The sequence below is a fragment of the Neovison vison genome, chromosome 8 (genome assembly GCF_020171115.1).
Source record: "Neovison vison isolate M4711 chromosome 8, ASM_NN_V1, whole genome shotgun sequence".
Lineage (NCBI taxonomy): Eukaryota > Metazoa > Chordata > Mammalia > Carnivora > Mustelidae > Neogale > Neogale vison.
This window is the reverse complement of record NC_058098.1, coordinates 94,986,836-95,007,011: the sequence shown is the minus strand read 5'-3', so window position 1 is coordinate 95,007,011 and position 20,176 is coordinate 94,986,836. Positions and strand designations below refer to the sequence as shown.

The 20,176-nt window shown below is 45.2% G+C and overlaps 2 protein-coding genes across 5 annotated transcripts in view; one reads left to right on the top strand and one right to left on the bottom strand.

The window, feature by feature from the left end:
• Positions 1-17,034, top strand: part of LOC122915029 (meiosis 1 associated protein) — a 72,474-nt gene extending 55,440 nt beyond the window's left edge. Inside the window, exons 7-10 of one of the 2 annotated variants that reach the window (XM_044261490.1) lie at positions 13,396-13,602; positions 14,692-14,832; positions 15,325-15,336; positions 15,837-17,034. In XM_044261490.1, the coding sequence (XP_044117425.1) occupies positions 13,396-13,602; positions 14,692-14,832; positions 15,325-15,336; positions 15,837-16,016 (540 nt within the window). In that variant the 3' untranslated portion in view covers positions 16,017-17,034. The remainder of the gene's footprint in view (positions 1-13,395; positions 13,603-14,691; positions 14,833-15,324; positions 15,337-15,836) is intronic. The other variant, XM_044261491.1, reaches the window with a different exon arrangement.
• An 87-nt stretch (positions 17,035-17,121) lies between these two features.
• DOK1 (docking protein 1) lies at positions 17,122-19,961 on the bottom strand. Of its 3 annotated transcripts, XM_044261487.1 has the most exons (5): positions 19,883-19,961; positions 19,263-19,562; positions 19,003-19,096; positions 18,618-18,802; positions 17,122-18,372 (listed from the first exon to the last, which is right to left on the bottom strand). In XM_044261487.1, the coding sequence occupies exons 1-5, from the start codon at positions 19,940-19,942 to the stop codon at positions 17,560-17,562; spliced, it is 1,452 nt and encodes a 483-aa protein (XP_044117422.1). In that variant the 5' UTR covers positions 19,943-19,961; the 3' UTR covers positions 17,122-17,559. The 3 variants fall into 3 exon arrangements, with proteins under 3 accessions (XP_044117422.1, XP_044117423.1, XP_044117424.1); XM_044261489.1 differs by lacking the exon at positions 18,618-18,802 and having other exon boundaries at positions 18,272-18,372; positions 19,883-19,955; XM_044261488.1 differs by lacking the exons at positions 18,618-18,802; positions 19,883-19,961 and having other exon boundaries at positions 19,263-19,346.
• Positions 19,962-20,176: the final 215 nt, after the last annotated feature.

Genomic DNA, 20,176 nt, shown 5'->3' with positions numbered 1-20,176 from the left:
AACCACAGAAAAGTATCTAGCTTAATCCTGCCCTGATCCCAAACCTGTCCCAATTCTTAAGAGGACAGGAAAAAACTGGAAATATTCTGAAACACAGATTAAATATGACTTGCCTTTGTTGGTTTCATGCAATAGAGAATACTTCCTGAACTCAGTTATATGACACTAAGCTTGAAAATCCCTAATTTTGGTTGCCTGGGTGGCTCAGATGGTTAAGCGTCTGCCTTTGGCTCAGGTCATGATCCCAGGGTCCAGGAATCGAGTCCCGCATCAGGCTTCCTGCTCCTTGGGGAACCTGCTTCTCCCTCTGCCTCTCTCTCTGTCTCTCATGAATAAATAAATTAAATAATAACTTAAGAAAAAAGAAAATCCCTAATTTTGTACATTTAAGTGAAAATAGTATTTTCCATACCTAACTGTATTTTAAGACTTCTCTAACACTGGGCTAGACATTATGGTTTATTTAAATGAAGAACGCCTAGACTGTGCCAGACATCTTGCTAAACTGTAGATATTCAATGATAACATGATAGACATTATCCATGGCCTCAAGAAACTTACTCTGTAATAAAAGAGACAGAATTTTATATATATATATATATTTATATATATAATAAGCATGGAATATATAATTATAATTCAGAATTTTATATATATAAATTAAATAATTATAAAATGTAATTTATAAATATAAATACTTAATTGTGAGAAGTTTATGAAGGAAAAGAAGAGGCTGCTGCCAGAAAGCCTCTATGTGAAAGGAACATTTAAACTGAGACCCACCCATTTATGGGAATAGGAATTAGCCAAGTGAAGGGTGGCAGAAAGAGAATGCCTGAGAAAGGCATGTGTAAAGACCCCAAGGCTGGAGAGAGAGAGAAGAATCAAGAATGGAAAGGCCATTGTGACTGAAATAAAGAGAGGGAGAGAGAGCCAAAAGGTGGGCTGGAGAAGTGAGTAGGAATCAAATCATTCAAAGCTTTGTAGGTCAAGTTCAGGATCTTGTACTTTAAGTACAGAAAGAAATCATGAGAGATGATTTGAGTTTTTAAAAGATTACTTACACCAAGCATTGGAAATGAACCGGCAGAAGTGAGAATGGGAACAAGAAAATGAGGTGGGAGAGCATTGCTGTAGTCTGGGCAAGAGATGATGGTGGCTTGGACTAGAATGCTAGAAGTCAAAAAGTAAACCAATTAAAGAAATATCTTGGGGGCGCCTGGATGGCTGGGTTGGTTAATAAGCATTGGCGTCAGCTCAGTTTGTGATCTCAGGGTTGTGAGATGAGCCCCACATGGAGTCCTGCATCAGGCTCCCTGCTCAGTGGGCAGTCTTCTTGAAATTCTTTCCACCTCCCACTCCCTCCCCCTCTTCTGCTCCCTCCCTTGCTCCTCCCCCTCTGCTCCCTCCCCTGCTCCTATGCTCTCTCTCTCTCATTCTGTCAAATAAATGAATAAAATCATTTTTAAAAAGACATATTTTAGAGAAAGTGTCAGAACTTGGTGAAGGATTGGATGTAGGGAGTGAGGAAGAGGAAGGTATCAAATAACTGCTTGGTTTCTGATTTTATTATCTTCATGGATGCCCATTTCCTGAAATGGAAAAAAAATAAAAGAGCTTAGAAACACTTAGAAAAGAGCATGAAACACTTAGAAAGCAAAATAAAACAACTGCAAATATAATCAAGGACAGGTCTAACTGTGAGTGGAAATAGAGGAGCAGTTTGACCTGGTGGCATAAGGATGATTGGACCAGCACAGCAATGTGTCTCTCACTATCAGAAGCAGGCTTCTTTTTTCCTGTTTCAAAGCCCACACTCCCTTTTAGGCCCACCCACAGAGTTCCTGTTTCCTATCTGAAGAACACGCATCCCCTGCCTCAGCAGGGCAGAGACAACAGATACATCCTGACCATCAGAGCCCAACAGCTCAGTTGACTCTTTACTCCACCCCATTCCTCAGGATCTCAGAGATGCTGCATCACTCCAGAGGAATTTCCCTCAAGTGGCTTCCCTACATTCTTACAGTACATGATATTTTACACAGGCATTTGCATTTCAATACACTGCTGGAAGAAGTGTAAATTTTCTGGAAAGTGATAGCTACTTCAAAACTTTAATTCGATTGTTGGGAATGTATGTAGCACAGGAAAACAATCAGCAAAAGGAACAGAGATATATAGACCAGCGTGCTTATCCCAGTGTTATTTACAGTGGAAAAAATTCAAATAACCTGAATCCCACGACCCTGAGACCATGACCTGAGCCAAAGGCAGAGGCTTAAGCCTCTGAGCTACCCAGGCACCCCACAATCCTTATTTTTAATGGCTACATAATATTTCATTACTTGGCCGAATTATTCCCATAACCTTTCCCTTATTTTGATTTAATCATTTCTCTATTTAGGACATTTAGGTCGTTTTAAAATTTCTTTTCAGCATAACAGCCTGCTTCTCCCTCTCCCTCCATCTGCTTACTTCTAATCTCTATCTCTCTGTCAAATAAATAAATAAAATCTAAAAAAATAATAATAAGGATGGGAAGGAATAGTTTAGTCCCTCCTGGCTTAAATATATAAATATGCTTTATATATATAAATTAAAAAATGGCTTTACATATATAAATCAGATTCTTCCTGCCTCTAAATTTGGCATTTGAGGATCTGATATTTATTTATTTATTTATTCATTTAGTCCTTCAACAAACATTTATTGAGCAGTATATGCCAGGCACCATTCTATAGGCCAGAGACTCTTACTTATCACTCCTCTATCGTGGAAATTCACAAGTGTGTGGTTGACCCATCACTAATAGATTACCCTTTTTTTGGAGTACTTACTAGGGGCTAGTCACTTAACCAAGTGTTTTGCATAATTTATCTCACTCAATTCTCACAATAATTCTGTGTGATAGGGATGGTTATCCCCATTTTTACACATGTAGAAGACCAAAGTCTATAGAGATCAAGTGACTTACCAAGTCACATAGCTATCAAAGTGGCCAAGTCAGAACAAGGGGAGATGGAGAGGAGAAGGGAGTTGAGGGAAATTGGAAGGGGAGGTGAACCATGAGAGACTATGGACTCTGAAAAACAATATGAGGGTTTTGAAGGGGCGGGGGGGTGGGAGGTTGGGGGAACCAGGTGGTGGGTATTAGAGAGGGCACGGATTGCATGGAGCACTGGGTGTGGTGCAAAAACAATGAATACTATTACGCTGAAAAGAAATTTTTTTAAAATCTATAAAAATAAATTTAAAAAAAGAATTTGAACCTACTTATAGAGGGGAGAATTCCCCACAAGTCTCTTCTGATGCATCCAACAATAAATCTTTTTCCAGTACCTAATCTGTGACCAGACCTTATTTAGAGTTTGAACCTCTCTGGTCCTATATTACAGGTTTACAGCACTTCACTAACTCCTTGGTTTTCTAGTCTTTATTACACCTTTTTCATATGTTCTTTTAAAATCTGATGTCCTCAGCTCCCTGTGTAACTCTCGTCTTCTGTTTCTTACTGTGACATTTCCCCTCCAGCTAACTTCTCATTCTAACATCTTTCTGTTAATAGCAGCACCACCCCTGTCTGCTCACCCAGGCTTGAAACCTCATGACCTTTAGGCTTCTTTTCCTTTACACACACTTCATCACTAAGTCATATCAGTTTTCTTCTCATAAGATGAGTTGTAACTGTCTTTTCTTTCCTATTCCCACTGTTTATTCTCCAAGGCTGTAAACTCCTAACTAGTTTCCCTACCTCCAGTCTCCCTCCTCTAATTTGCCCTGTTTATTAGACCACGTTAATCTTCTTGAAACACTGCCCCTGACTGCCACATGTTTTTTGGAAGTGTCAATACCCAGCAACGTAAGCCTTGCCTGTTCTCTCCCCATGGCATCTGCTGCATGTGTCTCTCCTCTCCATTCTTATTATCACTATCCTGGTTTGGAGTCTGTTTACCTCTTCCCTGTAATGTTGCAACAATCTCTTGTCTCAGTGCCTTTAGTGTTTCCCTTCCCAGTCCACTTTATATACTGCCACCAGATTAATCTTCCTGAAACACAGCACTGGCCCTGCCACTGCTCAGCTTAAAGATATTTTGTGGCTTACTATTGATTATACTTTGAAGTCTGTATTCCTTAGCCAGTTTTCAGACTCTAGTCTATCTCCCATCATCCCCTTTTGTGTACCATAGAGTCCAGCCAAATTAATATATAAGCTTTAAATGGCCACACCTTTGAAACTCTGTTCATGTTGTTCCTTCTCCTCTCTCACTATATGTTCAAACCCTACCCCAACTTGAAAAACTCAACTCAGATGGTACTTCTGCAATGAGGTCTTTCTGAATCCCTTTATTTATCATTAGACCTTTGTGTGCTCTATGTTCTTTTTAGGGAAAAGCATATTTCTATTAGCTTTTCAAATATATGGTCTTATGATTTTGGTTAAAGTCTGTGATAGAAGTCTGACTACCTGACTCCAAGATAACAGGATGGCCTTTTCCTGGCATTTCTACCACATTCCCATTTTACCAATCAATTTCTCAGCCTTAGTTAAAGTTAGGTTCAGAGTAGAAATTCTCCTCTCTTTTTGAGAAGTCAAGGCAAGGCAGCCTTCTAATCTATTGAGGAAAGATGTAGTCTGTCTTGTCCATGAAAAGCATGGGCTTCATCAGAATCATACGGCCCTAGGTTCCTGACATTTTCGTTATTTCCCCAACTGGTTAAATTCAGGTAACATACTTAACCTCTCCATGAAACAGTAGTATATTCATTTATTTGAAACCCTAACAAACCTAGTGGCCCTATTTGGCTAATATCTGCATAAATGGTATACAAAGAAGCACTATCCAGAGGCCAAAAAGTTATTTTAAAATTTATTTGTGCTTTCAAAGAACACCAAAGAGGAAATAGTTCATAACCCACAATGACATTTCTCAAATATTTGTCCTTCACTCCTCAATTATGTCTAACCAGGACCCATTCCAAGAGACTCTCCTTCTCTCTCTCTCTCTCTCTCTCTCTCACACACACACACAGACACACACACACACACACTTAAAAAAAATAAAACTGTCTATATCACCAGTCCCTGTTCCTCTACCTTCTTCCTCCCTCTCTCAGCTATATACATATTCTATAGCTTGGTTTAGCCCAGAGGGGTCTGGCATAGTCTGCCTCCCCCTCAGGTCCTGTCTCTCTCTTCCTGTTTAAAACATCCAGGCATAGAATTCACAAGCCTTCTCCTTTTGTGAGTAGAAGTAGAATGGGGGAGAATGGGAAAAAGGGAGAAGGTGCACGAAAGACACACATTAGTAACTCTTGTCCCTGTCACATACTTTATAGGGACAATAAGATATATGTCATATAGTTTTTAAGTTTGCTAAATAATATTGCATGTTTAAAGCACCTAGCTTTTGCCTGGCATATGATTTGTATGTAGTGGTTGGTTAACAGTTCTATGATTTACATTTGTTTCTTTTTTTAAATAGATTCTAAATTTCTGGAAATATTCTTCATTTTTCAACTATTTTTTTAAAGATTTTATTTATTTATTTGTCAGAGAGAGAGAGCACAAGCAGGGAGAGCAGGAGGCAGAGGAAGAAGCAGACTCCCTGCTGAGCAGGAAGCCCAATGCGGGACTTAACCCCAGGACCCTAGGATCATGGCCTGAGCCGAAGGCAGACTCTTTAACCAACTGAGCCACCCAAAGTATCTTTTTCACCTATTTTCTCGAGCGTACTTATCACAGCTGTTTTGAAGTTCTTGTATGTTGATCCCAATACCCGGATCACCTGTGGCTTTGTTTTAGCTCTCTTTTTTCTTCTGATTTTCAGACATGTGGGCCTGTCTTTTGGTGCACCTGGTAATATTCTAATGAAAGATGCTCAGTGTGTCTGAATAAATTGCAGAGGCTCTAGTTGGTATACCTCCAGAGAGGGTCCATCCTGACCTGTGCTATGCAGATAGAGTGGTGACAAATCCTCCTATTCTGTTAAGAAGCTGTACTGAGTCCAGGCTGGACTGTGATCCTACTGAGGCTGAGTCTAACCCTGGTTTGCTCCCGGCCTTCCAGGATTTTCCAATGAAACCTGATATATTATGTGCATCCCTTTCCCTTGGACAATTCCAACTCTAATCACTCTATACCATGTATGTTAAAATACTCTGCTTCTAAAGGCTTTCTCTTGGATGTTTTTGCCTCTTGCTCCATGTAGCCCCCGTATTTGGTAAATGTGCTGAGAGAAAAATTGGTTTGAGCACACACCCACCTCTGACTGGTCTCCACCAAAAGATCTGCTGGTTTCTCTGTTCCCTTGCAAGTGCCTCAGCATATGCAAATCCTAGATTCTCAGCTACCACCTGCTCTTCCTCCAACTCAGAATCAACATGTGCCCTCAAGGTAAAAGCAGTTGCCATAATTTCCTCATCTCTCTGGATTCTTTCCTCTCCAGAAACTTAGCTACCTCTCATTTTCATTGTCTCAGCACATCCTCATGCCCTCAGACAAATGGTTTCTGTATATTCCAGCTTCTCTAGTTGTTCTAGGCAAAAGAACAAGCATGCTTCTGGCATTTCTATCCCCACATGGATGCAGAAGGAGATATTTATTAAATGTTCATTCATTCCCCCACTTTTCATCTCTTATTTGGCTAGGCAGTCTGTAATACATTTTCTGGTTTACTCTCAGCCAGAGAGTAAACTGGCTGGCTCCACCAAGTTTTCATTTTCAGGTTCCTGGGTTTTCTTACAACTATAGGCATAGGTCAGTTCCTTCAATGCTGTCTCTTCCTCTGCCCCTTCTTTTAGAGTAGTTCTTCTGAGCAAAGTCCACACTCCCATAATTAAATTCTAGTCATTAGTGCCAGCCCACCCACTCCCATCAACTATAAATGTTGGGTAACTTTTCTAATTATACTTTACATGTGCTCTAAATCTTAGTCAACTTCAGCCTTACGTGTTATTCCATCCCCGGATTTTCTTACATGAGAATTGACTATTATATCTTTCCACCCTCCTTGTAGATGATTTTGTTTAATTTAAGTATTTTACTTCCTTTTCCTCAGAAAAATATCACTTCATCAGATAAGCAAGACTCTTGATAAACCCATTCCCAGGCCCTTCCTGAAAGATATCTGCCATCCATCCATTCTCATAAATTTCACTCTTAGATCAATCCAGACCACAGAAGAAAAATGTGTTTTTACTTCATTCTCTGGAACTTTCAATGATCTATATCTAAGAATTGTAAATTACTTCTAATTTCAAAAAATTTTATAAAAATTATCTAATAATTATTCAAATGTCTTTGTTAAAAATTTCAATACTTGCGTAGTATGTGCCTGAATCAGTTCTAGAGATGTCACAAATATTAAATTATATAATCTCCATAACTATCTATTAAAGTAGGAATCATTATCTCTATTTTACAAATGAAGAAATTGAGGCCCAGAGAGGTTAGTTAGTTTTCCAAGATTACACAGCTGGTAAAGCCAGGATGGAATCCAGAAATTATTGACTCTAGGACCCAAACTCTTAACCACTCTACAGCCACATGACATTCATTATATTGATTGCAGGAGTTCTCTGGAGTACATTTACTACTCAGTAAGGACCCATAAGATAACTTCCCAAACACTTTTATCAGGAAAAGCTGTGGAGCTCCCTTTTAGCAGAAGTGGGTGGTTTGCATTTCTCTGAGCTTACCTAATCTTGGCTCTTTTTTTGCCCTACCCTTATTTTTCTTTTGCCCAATCCCTTGTGTATTCTATCTTCTTTGGATTGTTGCATTTTTCTAAACTGGCATAACTGCTTTATGGAATGTGGTAGAGAATATATATAATTAACTTTCCTAAGTATTTATGAGATGAATCTATCCACCACCAGGAAAGCATAATTTCAATTACCAAACCCTACTGTGTAGTCCCAGTTATGCAGCTAATGACTCACTTTCCACATCCTCATTTCTCTTACAAAGTCATGTCTGTATGAACTAGAAAAAGAAATGAAAATACCACCTAGGTCTTTCAGTTTCCTACTTAAAATGTCAGAGTCTCTGGAGAAACATTCCAGAGCTTTACAGGCCATGTCTGTCCTAATTGGCCACAGAAGTGACAGAGTTCAAGCCAGGATGTGTCCAGCAGGAGTCTAACTACATAGGCAATGACCTGGTTGGGCTGTAAATGGGTGGGGAAATGGAAAGTCCTTGGTTACATTAGGCGAAGAGTCAAGTATAAAAATCCAAGCTGAGAGTGGGGTGATAGCAGGTCAGAAGCCATTAAAAAAAATTAGAATGAAGTTAAGTGTTGAGCTTCATGGGAAACAAACAGACACTAGAATAGACAGCAGGCTAGCATGGGATCCATGAGCTTCTTGTGACTCAGCCTTGTCTGTTTCTCTTGCTTCAATTTTTACCGTGCCCCTTCCACCCTTTACTCCATGCACACTAATAAATTGCTAAATGTCCCCCAAATATGCCAAACTTCCCTATACCTCCATACTTTTTTTTCATGTTCTTAGGGAACAGTATGCCAGTATGCCTTTCCCTGACAAATATCTATCCATTTTTTCCAGATTCTGCTTAAATATCTTCACTAGAAAGCTATTTCTTCCCCCATCACAGCCTGCCCCCATTCATCTTTTTTGTCCTTTATCCACCCACGTACCTGGTTCTCACATCTATCTTGACCTTCACAGCAGTAATAAAGGGTATTCTGATATGAAAAATGTCATATTATTGTATTTTTTTCTAACCCAATTTTAGAAAAATATTAATCCCCAAGAACTAGGATGTTGACATACTCAATATTTTTTAAAGTTTTTTTTAAAGATTTTATTTTTTTATTTGACAGACAGAGATCATAAGTAGGCAGAGAGGCAGGCAGAGAGAGAGAGAGGAGGAAGCAGGCTCCCCGCTGAGCAGAGAGCCCGATGTGGGCCTGGATCCCAGGACCCTGGAATCACGACCTGACCTGAAGACAGAGGCTTTAACCCACTGAGCCACCCAGGCGCCCCGACATACTCAATATTTTTATGAGTGCCTCTCTCTGGCTCATACTCAGAATCCTAGAGTCCTAATAGTCCAGAAAATGTGGTAAAGAGGCCTCTTGTCCTTAGTACACCTCCAGTACATGTTGAATAGAAGTAGCAAAAGCAGACATTTTTGTCTTGTTCCTGACCTCAGGGGCAAATCATCTGGTCTTTCATCACTACTTGTGATGTTAGCTATGGGATTTTTATAGAGCCCTTTGTCAAGTTAAATTCCACTTTGCTTCTAATTTGTTCATGAAAGTGTTTTGGATTTTATCAAATGCTTTTTCTGCATCTATTGAGATGATTATGTAATCTTTGTCCTTTATTCTAGAAACATGGTGTATTACTTCTTTAATTTTGGGGTATTAAACCAACCTTGCATTCCTGGGATAAGTCCCCTGTGGTTGTGATATATAAAGTTGGTTCCTGAACAACATAGGGGGTTAGGGGTATCATCCTCTCATGCAGTCAAAAATCCATGTATAACTTTTGACTTCCCAAAAACTAATTGCTGAATTTGGTCCCAGGACATCATATTGATGGCAGACCAAGGAAATGTCAGTTTGGTGAAATTAAAGATTTTACCTGCTATAATAAATTCCCATCCATCTTGGTAAGGCCTATACTGGTGCCATTAAACTTGTCCTTTCTACTGCTGTCTCCCCATTAGCTATATCCTCTTCTTTTCCTTTGCTATCTGTAAGGGATTCCTTTGGCTGCAACTAACAGAAAGCCAATCCAACTCTAACTTGAGTAATTTTAAATATTTATTTTTCTGCTATAACAAGAAGTATGGGGAGACAGACAATTCTGAGACTGATACCATCAAAGACCCAGGATCTTTGCATTTTTCTACCACAGCGTCCATAGCAAATATGCTTCATCCTATGCCTGATCCTCATGTGGCTATTGTGCCTTAAGATCAAGTCCTGTCCTAGGAAAAAGGAGTACAATCAAGAGGCAAAAAGCTTGCCCGCATATTACAAAGCTTTTCCAGAAGTCTCATACAGCAACTTCTGCTTATGTCTCATTATTTAAATCTAGGTCACATGTCACCCCAGACCAATCACTGAAAGACTGAAAAATGTGCAGAGAGAAGGGAGAGGGGCAGGAAAGTAGTGGCCAGTCAACCAACAGTGGTTACCACACCTTCTTTTACAGCTTTAGAAATCAGAAATTAAGGCAGAGATGGGGGAGAATGAGCTTGGAGCATGGTATGCCCATCAACTCTGCCCCTGTGCATACCTGTTCTAAACAGAATCAGTCCCCACCTTCTAAAATCTAAGCTCCCAGGGCACCTGGGTGGCTCAGTGGGTTAGGGCCTCTGCCTTCGGCTCAGGTCATGATCCCAGAGACCTGGGATTGAGCCCCACACTGGGCTCTCTGCTCAGCGGGAAGCCTGTTTCTCTCTCTCTCTCTCTCTCTCCCTGCCTCTCTGCCTACTTGTGATCTCTGTCTGTCATATAAATAAAATCTTTAAAAAATAAAAATAAAATAAAATCTAAGCTCCCTAGCACCTTCTGTAGCAAACACAACAAATACAGACACATTTTTACCTGCTTTCTGGTAAATTCAGCATCTAGTCATTCTCCTTATTTTAGAATTAGCAAAGGGGCACCTGCCTGGCTCAGTCAGTACAGCATGTGACTCTTGATCTCAGGGTTTTGAGTTCAAGCCCCATGTTGGGTGTAGAGATTATTTACAAATTAAATCTTTAAAAAATAGATTAGCAAAAGCTTATCCTGTCATCTACCATCATTTAGCATTGTTCACATTGAGGACCCCAAAAGCTAGTCCTCTGGGACATCCCTATGTCTTTTCTCAGCCTCACATACCTGCTCTGGCAACAAACCATTTCCATCACAGGTACAACTACAAGTCAACCCATGACCTGGGTAACGTATTCAAGCTTCGATCATGTACTTCAGATCTCTGGTGCCATTATGCTATCCAAGAAGGAGTTAGAAATTCAGAGTCCAAAATAAAGGACTTAAAGTTCAACTTCCCCATCTCTCCCTTTCCCCAAATGCTCCTAGGAATTACAGATAAATTAATATCTTTATCAAACTCTAACAAGTGCATTTGCCTCTCTTACTTCCAGAGCCTTCTGCTAACCTCTCTGTAAGTGAGAATCAGCCCAGACGTTCTTTAGCATTCTGTAAAATCCTTTCAACTTGATCTCTTGCCAGTCTTCTGATTTTCCACACATCAGGAGTTACTTTTGAGAGTCTTCTTTCAATTCTGCATACTATTTCTCTAATAGAAACTTAGCTATTGTCTCAAAGCCTGTATGCTCAAATTCTAGGGATCATAATTTTTTTGTGTGCAACATACAAAGTTTCTTAGTAACCCCACAATATAGCAGTCATGAATTTATTCCATAACACTAAGGTGTAAGTAATGTCACATTGCTTTACACACTGAGGTATAAGTAATATCACATTGCTTTTTTTAAGAAAAGGACCCAAAAAATGCCTATTCCCATATTTTTAGCCCCCAAGGGACTTGTCACTGTGCCAAGATATTCTGTGCTCTGTGAAGTCTTAGAAGGGTGACTGACCACCCCTGTTTGCCCATGACTGGGGGGTTTCCTGGGATGTAGGACTTTCAGTACTAGAAATAGGCAAATCAAAACAGTTGGTCATCCTAAATACAGGACTAACATTAAGTTACAAACTTTTCCTTTACTATATTATAAGATCTCAAGGGGCAAGGAACACATCTAATAAATTTCCATATACTCATGCCTAGTGCTTGGGACATAAACAGTCATAAAACATAAAAAAGATATAAAGTCATAAGACATAAAAAAATAAAAAGAATCAATGCATTCTTAATAGATAAACTAATTTGCAAACAGTGGATAAACCAGCATAAAAATAGAATATTGAATAACTGTAATAATCCAAGCCTGGTCCACATCAGAAGTTATTTGAACCAGTTGAAAATGTGTAAGCCTAATGATTCACAGACCTGTACCCCTGGGGCAAATAATACATTATATGTTAATAAAATAATTTTTTAAAAAAGAAGTTACTTGAGCCAGTTGAAATGGAGTGACCTGCCACTTGCTACTTATCCCTTCCAGAGAACATCCCTTCCAGGCTTAAAGAAGTTACTTGAGGCCATGTCCTCAGAACAGGGGCAAATCCCCCCACCCACCCCAACACACACATAAACAAACCATGATTTCTACATCATCTGTTTATAATTGAATGGATTTGAGAAGGATCAAGTAGACTTTCCATCCCGTTTTGGATCTGTTCTTCAAGAAGACAGCACATTACCAAATATAAGCAAAATGTTAAGGAAGGATACACTTCTGAAGGTACCTACCATCTGCCCAGCCTACCAGACCTCCTCAGAATTCTGTGCTGCACAAAATGACGACACTGCTTTTAAGTTTCCAGAACCTTCCACACCACCTCCACCCAGCACATTGCCCCTGGAGTATAGCATTAAGGTTACAGCAAGGCTTTTTAGTGTGCTTCTCTGTGTCATTTTCCACCTTTCCACTTGTCTTCCACAAGACACTAATGTTCCTTTATCCCCTAAGATCTTTTTTCCTCCATCTGCCTTTCCTCTCATATTATTTTTTCCAACTTTTTGTGTAAGTTAAGAGTGGGGTAGAGCTACTGTGCTTTCTTTCATCTTCTGTAGCAGGGAGGCTGTTATGTTTGTGCCAGGTGTAAGTGATGATCACCTCCAGCAAGAGGGCACAATTTACAGATGATTGTAACAATCCTGACTCCACATTTCATGGAGTTTAGTGGTTTCCCTTAAAGCACTACCACAGCAAATTGCCTTATTCCCATGCCTGATTTAAAAGAGCACACCTGGGACGCCTGCCTGGGTGGCCCAGTGGGTTGAGTCTCTGCCTTCCGCTCAAACTCAGGTCATGGTCTCAGGGTCCTGGGATTGAGGCCCGCATTGGGCTCTCTGCTCAGCGGGGAGGCTGCTTCCCCCTCTCTCTCTGTCTGCTGCTCTGCCTACTTGTGATCTATCAAATAAGTCCTTTTAAATAAAATCTTTTTTTTAAAAAAAGAATTACAATTCTTAAAATTCTGCATTTGCCATTGAGTAATATGTTAGCATCTCTGGAGAGAACACCTACTTCAGGTTAAAGGGCATCTCTTAACTTGTCTCTGCATCGTTAACCCTTCTGTGTACAACTCCAAGCTGAGAGGAAGAGCAGTACCTTGGGGCACTAGCAACTCAGCCAGGAAGTCCCTCTCTCTCTCAGGCCAGAGTAAAATGGTTTGGGCCTCTGGACACCTCCAGAGGAACTTGGGAGAGTCTTGGTGGGGACTGATCTTTAAAACATGCCAAAGACTGAAGGTGAACCAGCATTTACATATGTCCTTGTTTCAGAAAAGAGAATGGCTGCTGTTGGCCAAAGGGGAGCCCCTGAGCGGAGGACACAGCCTGAGGCAGCCTGCCAGCACCTTCTATGTGATTGTGCCATCACGCTCCCCCACTCTGCTGGTGAAGGCAGTGGCCACACGGGAACTGATGCTGCCCAGTCCCTTCCCGCTGCTGCCTGAGGACCCACCTGATGACAGCCTTAAGATTGTGGAGGCAAGTGGAGCTCAGATCTCATGGGACAGACAGAGGGAGAGAAGAGTTGGGGGTCGGAGAAAGGGATGAGGGAGAGGAGCGAGCCTGTGGGGGAAAGGACTGGGGTGCAGAGGGAGAAGTGGTTTTGCCAAGAAGGTGGCAGAAGGTCAGTAATGTAATGTGTGTCTGTGTGATGTTGTGTTCCCACCGGTCTTTCTCTGCATTGTGTGTGTGCAGAGGTGGTGTACCTGTTTGTGAGCATCTATTTTTGTTGAGGAAAAGATAGCCAATGCAGGACCCCAGGATAGGAAGGGCTTCAAAATGAGACACCCAGGCATCAGAGGGAACTGCGCTGCTGGCTATTTTCTCCCCCTTCTCTCGGTCCTGCCCCTCCTCCTCCTCTCTTCCTTGGACCTGGTTTCTGGATTTCCTCTGCCAGCCTCCCTGGGTTGAGGGCAGAAGGAGGGGCTTTGGGCAAGGAGAACTGGAACCACATCACTGCTGGATTGCTGGCTTATGTGCAGAGAGGACAGAGCCTGGGATTGTGTTCTTGCCTTGGCGGCCATGGGCATACAGAGAGAGGTGGGCACGAGTGGCCGTGGCTCGCTCAGCGTCTCACTTCAGGGCCAGTGGTTCCTGGCACAGGATGTTGTGGCCGGAAAACCTGACTGCTCAGGAATGCTGCGCTTGTGTGTCCTCAGGCTGTGCTCACCTAGCAAGCCAGGCAGAGAACTCAGTGTACTCACCAGGCAGACTGGGAGCACCCCCAGGCCTCGGACACTGCCTCGCTTACAGCCATGCTCACTGGCTCCCTTGTAACCCTCACAGCACTCCAACCCCTCTCAGGATCCCATGACACACTTCTTGGGACCAGAGTACATCCTGTCCCTAACTATTCAAGGTTGCACTCTTGCAGGAACTGTACATCATCACAAGCACTCAGATCTGGGAGCGAGGACACCCAGTGGGACCCACATCTATTTCGGTCTTCAGTGAAGCACTGGGTCTTCACACATCCTCCAGCTTCTCACACTCCAAGGTCTCTGCCTGACATCTTGTGTTCTGTGACTTCAAGTTCCCTGGGTAAGGCTGCTCTTCTCTCTTCCTCAGAGCTTGCTGGACAGCCTGGAACTAGAGCCCTCTTACAACCCCTTGCAGGCTTGGAGCCATCTGTACTCACACCTGAGCAGCACCTTCATCAAGCCTCAGGGCCGGCTCCACCCAAGCTGGGAGAGCCAGGCCCTGAGAAAGGTACGGCTCCCTCCCTACTCCCCTTCCTCCCCACAATGCCCAGAATCCCAGAGAGTCCTCCTACCCTGTCCCCAACTCCCCACTCTCTGCAACCAAGGGAATAGCCCTCCTCCCTGGATCTTCCCTGGGGGACGGGAGAACCAAGCCAACAGGAGAAGAAAAAAAAACAGCGCTTTACCCTAGACAAAGGAAATTAGAACCCCTGCCCGATAGGGACGCTTTTCTGCCTGGCACTGGGTGTTTACATATGGTAATGTTTAGGTATCTTAACTGTAGCACTTATGATAACTCATTAGTCATTTAACAGACCATTGTCCCACTAAGCAAACTGACAGCACTGAGACCACAGCTTCTGTTCAGAGAAAAGGCTAAATGGAAGGTGGAAAAAGAAATGCCCAAAGGGAAGGAAATTAGCATTTACTAAATACCAGCCATTTACCAGGTTTTGTGACAAGTGCTTTCACATGTGTCTTTCTCATTTAATCCTCACAGCGTCCCTGCAAGGTAAGTATTAATGCTTGTTTTACAGATGAGGAAATGGAGGCTGACCAAGGTTAGTTAACTAGATTCAGGGTTTTAGCAGTGAAGGTTAAAGAGAGAAAAGGAATTGAGGGTGGAGTTGTTTTTCTGAAATTCATATTCTATAATATTTCCCTTTGCCCCTAATTATCTTTTCCTAGTTTCTCAGTAACAGAGACTTTAGAAACTCCTCCTTTACCTTAGCTGAAGTTACAAGAGAAAGAGCTTTCCAAACTATAGTCAGTCTAGAGATGGGAGCAGAACCCACCGTGAGTTAGCTGGTAGGCAAGCTAACAGAGGAGGGACCCTCAGCCAGGAGATGGGCACTGTGGAGAGGAGCCCAGGGGACTCAACTGCCCTGGAGCTTGAGGCTGTCACTCATGGAGCATGGGAAGGAATCAGGACATGAGGCCCAACAGGGAACAGGATAGGAGATCAGGAACTGTGGTCTGGGCTTCAGAGAAGTCTGCTTGCTTTCTTTGCAGGCTGGGCAGTTACAGACAAACCGAGTTCGAGCCACAGTGGCCCCCCTGCCTATGACTCCAACCCCTGGAAGAGCCCCCCAGATGCCAGCAGCCAGCAAGTCTTCCTCAGAGGCCTTCTTCTGGCCTTCTAAGGAGGAAGTGGGGGAGGAGAATGAGGAGGAGTATTCCTGGGGACCCTGAGGCCCCAGCACCAGAGCCCCGTGCCCTGCTCAACCACAGCCATACAAAGGCTCATACAGTGAATGGCTTTCTGTGGTCAGACTTGCTTTCTGTCCACTTGAGCCTCAGTGAGCTCCAGGTGACTGGGAAACAGAGCCTTCCCCTCCTCTGTCTTCAGTGCTGCCACCGCCCCCGCCCCACCACTCAGGCCCAGAAGAGACACACCTGAACTTTTTCCTTCTCCAAGCAAGAGTTCATTTTCTTTTGGATCATTTGATACCTTTAACGCAGATGAAGATTAAATACCCAGTAAGTCTCCACCATTGTTAGGAGCATTCCCAACCCTGAATTTCTCCTTCTAGTTCCCTGTGAGCAAGTAGATGAGGTCAGGTCAACTTCAGGAAACTGGAGCTCAGGAGGCAAGGACAAGGTTTTCAGAGCTCATGAAAAATAAGTACAATTGAAATTTAAGCCTCATTCTGAAGCCTGTGCTCTTCCCACTACACCCACCACATAGCAGTTCCCTTTAACCTTCAAAGAGAAAAATGGTTGGTGCTTGAGTACTTATAGGTAAAGTGTGTGTGCATGTGTGCATATGTATATGAGCGCATATGTGTGTATTTTTGTATGTTGGGGCAGGTGGTGTCATATAGCTGAGAACAGGAGGGAAAGATGGTGTGAAAAAGAGCTATTCCCTTCCTGTTCTCCTCTCCCCATGCCTGTCCACCTTTCTGTTGACCCTCCTCATCCATGGAATAACCACTGTTTATAAAATGCTTAATCTGTGCTGCAGACTGCACTAAGTACTTGAGAAACTTAACTCCTTTCACACAAACAATGCTGTGAAGTAGAGTCTGTTGTTGGATTTCCCATTTTACAGAGGGGCATTGAGAGAAACCGAGGGTTAGAGATGTTATACAACTCGCCCAGCATCCCAGAAACAGGCTCTAGCCCAAGTGGGCCTGACTGGACCACCCAGGCTCTCATTGTTAGGAGAGCTAACAACACTGCTCAGTTAACTCACCTTCTTCCTTCTTTGGCCCCTGGTACATTCTGACCCCCTCCACACCCACCCAGCACACCCTGCCAGCATGCCCCTCTGTGACTATTCACACACAGAGACCTCTTAAACCCAAGCTGACTTTAATGAGAATAAACTTCTTAAAATCTAGGTCTCTGGCAAAGAACAATGCAGGGGTGAGGATCCGGGCCCAGTCCAGCATCACCCTAGAGCCTCCATGCAGGCCCCTCTAACTGCACCAACTCAGACCAAGCACCCCTTTTCACAGACCTAATCCAGCAGCTGTCCATTCCTTTGGGGAGGATAACTTGGGGGTGCTGGTCTCTCCCAGGTCCCATCCCTCACCCCTGCCAACTGTCCCACTTCCAGGACTTCTTGAGATTGATCATCCTCCCTTGACTCCCCTGATCCCTCCAGTCCCCTGGCTGGCTTACACAGGACCCTCCAGCCTTCTGGTCCCTGCAGATTCTAATAGGTTTCTTTGATCCCCAGTGCCACCTTCCTATGGTGGTCCTATCAGCAACCCCAGCCTTGCCCCACCTGTCATGTGGAGCCCTCTGACTTGACCCCCGTCCTGTCAGCCCCTGTTCTAGACAGCTCACAGTCCCAGCTCCCTGAGGCTCTGCTCTTCTGGACCTGGCTGTACAGGACAGTGTCTGAGCTGTGGCCTTTGCTGCCACCACCACCTGCAGCTCCAGGTTCAGCGAAGGCCAAGCCCCGGGGCTTGGGAGCGGGGAGGGGCTTTGTGCTCCGGGGCGGTGGCACAGCATAGTCATCAGTGGCAGGGTTGTAGGGGAGCTCATAGCCCTCCTCCTTCATCCTAGCCTGGCACCACCATGCATCCTTGGGCTCCTGAGGCAGATCATAAAGGCCCCGGGGTGCAGCTGGGGCCAGGCCCTCAGGTTCATCATAGATGGGGTCCTCTTTGGGGTCCATCAGTTTGGCCTTCAGCAACTGCTGCTGCACGTGCTCGTACAAGTCGCAATAAAGAGATTTCTTGAACGGTACTCCCTCCCCTGCCTGAGCAGGAGTGCTGTCCAGGGGATCTGAGTATAGGGAATCCAGGGAAGGGCTTGGAGGAATGCGCAAGGAGTCTAAGGGTTCAGCATACACGGTGGGAGGGCTGCCCAGGAGCTCCTGAGGGCCAGGCAGGGATGCCAACTTCCCCTCTGCCACTTCTCCTTCATGGGAATCAGCTTTGAGACTATCCTGCCCTTGCCCGTCCTTTCCCTGGATCTTCTGCCTGTGAATAGCAGTCTCAACAGCCTGAAAGATGTCATTCCCCTGTGCGGTCTGGAAGGTGAAGGTTCCAGGGCCCGAAGGGCAGCGGCGACCAGCCTCAAAAGAGAACATGACCTGAAGAAGATGTGGAGGAAAACACGTTAAAAGGAGCCACGAAAGGAGATGAGTCACAGGGCCTGCCCTAGTATAGACCATCTACCAAAAAAAAAAAAAAAAGACTACCTGGGGAGGGAGGTGGGATCATGGGCTAAGCAAGGAACCATTATCCAGAGGACAGAGCTTCCTGCCTTCCAGTCCTGCCCCACCCACCCACCGCACAGCCAACCCAGAAAGTCGGTGCTCCCTGACAGCTCCCGCACCTTGTCCCGGCCATAGCGCCGCAACAGAGTGTAAGGCCAGAAAAGGAGCGGCTCCAGTATCTGACTCTGAGTCCCCATGGTCAGGAGAGTCAGCCTCTCGGCCTCCACCCTCAGCACATAGGAGCCCTGCAGGCCACAACGCTCAGCGGCTTCGGTCCTCTGCACTGTCACCCAGAACTGGGATCCTGGAAGGAATACACAATTAGGTTGGCCGGACTAGTGGGTTAGGACGTTGGGGAGGTGGGGACAGGTTGTCCAGTCACTTGGAAACCAGCTTCAGGAGCTTCCAACTTCCCCATGGGTCCCTGATCTTTCTTTATCACTCCCTTCCCAAGGACACCCTTCCTTTCCACCCCATCCCTGCCCAGGCATCTCAGGCATCTACCTTCCCAGGTGGGGCTATACAGCGAGTTCTCCAGCATCTCCAGGGCAGAAAGCTTGGGTGGGTTCTCCGCAGGCGCCAGAGCCCAGCTGCCTTTCTGGGGTAAGAACAGAGAGTATCGTGGACCCTGCAATTCCCTCACCGCTGTACCCAGGGACCGAGCCAGCCTAGGCGCTCTGCTGCTGTAACCGCCCAACCCCGCGTCGCCTCTAGGGCCCAGTGCATATTGCCCCAGCCCCTCTAGGGCAGCCGGGCCCACTCACCGGAAAGGCATTTCGGCACAGTGTTTGCACCCACGCAGCGCTGGACGGCGCGTCCGCCGCCAACAGGTGGGAGCGCTGCGCGGTGTCCAGGCGGAAGGCTGCGGCGCCAGGCTCAGGGGGGCTCTCCACTGACACCGGGACCACGCTCACACACTCCGCCAGACGAATCACCTTGCAGTCCAGGCGGCGCGAGCCTCCTCGGCCGCCTCCAGAGCTCGACCCCTTGTGGTCAAAGAACTCGAGCCGCGCTACGCCGTGGGGACTGGCAGGATAGAGTACGGCCCAGGTCTTCCTCCATCTCTGGGAAGAGAGAGAGACGCTGGAGAGGGAGCGGTCCGGGCCCCGACGGGAAAGGAGAGACCAACTCGGGCCGACTTCGGGTCTGCAGCTTCCCGACAGGGGGCGAAGTTTCCCGATAAGGATGCAGCTCGGTCTCCCCAGAACCAGAGAGGGTAGACCCCGAGGACCACCTCCCGAGTGTGAAATCAACTTCGCGGGAACGTCATAGGGCTCTCCAGCTCCCGGCCCGCGCTCCAACCCGCTGCCTCCCCCCGCTCCCTCTGGGCTCTACAGTCCACTCCTAAGTCTGATGGGGTTCCGCAACCCCTGCCCCCGACTACCTTGGTACCGAAACGCTGACTTTGCAAAAAGAGCGGCCCTTCCATCACGGCACCGTCCATGGCCCCCGGCGGTTCCTTCCGCGCTTCCTGGCCCTGCGGGCTAGGGGCGGGGCGGGGGCGGGGCCGGACCACCGGAGGCGTTCCCGGCCCCCGCCTACTGCGAAGGGGGAGCAAGAAGAGCAGCATAAAGAAAGGGGAGGGGGTCCCGAGATTAGTTGTGCGGTGCACCACCTTCAGACCCCTACCCACAGCCCTGGGACGCGCACAAGTGGCTCCACCCCGAGAAACCTCGAG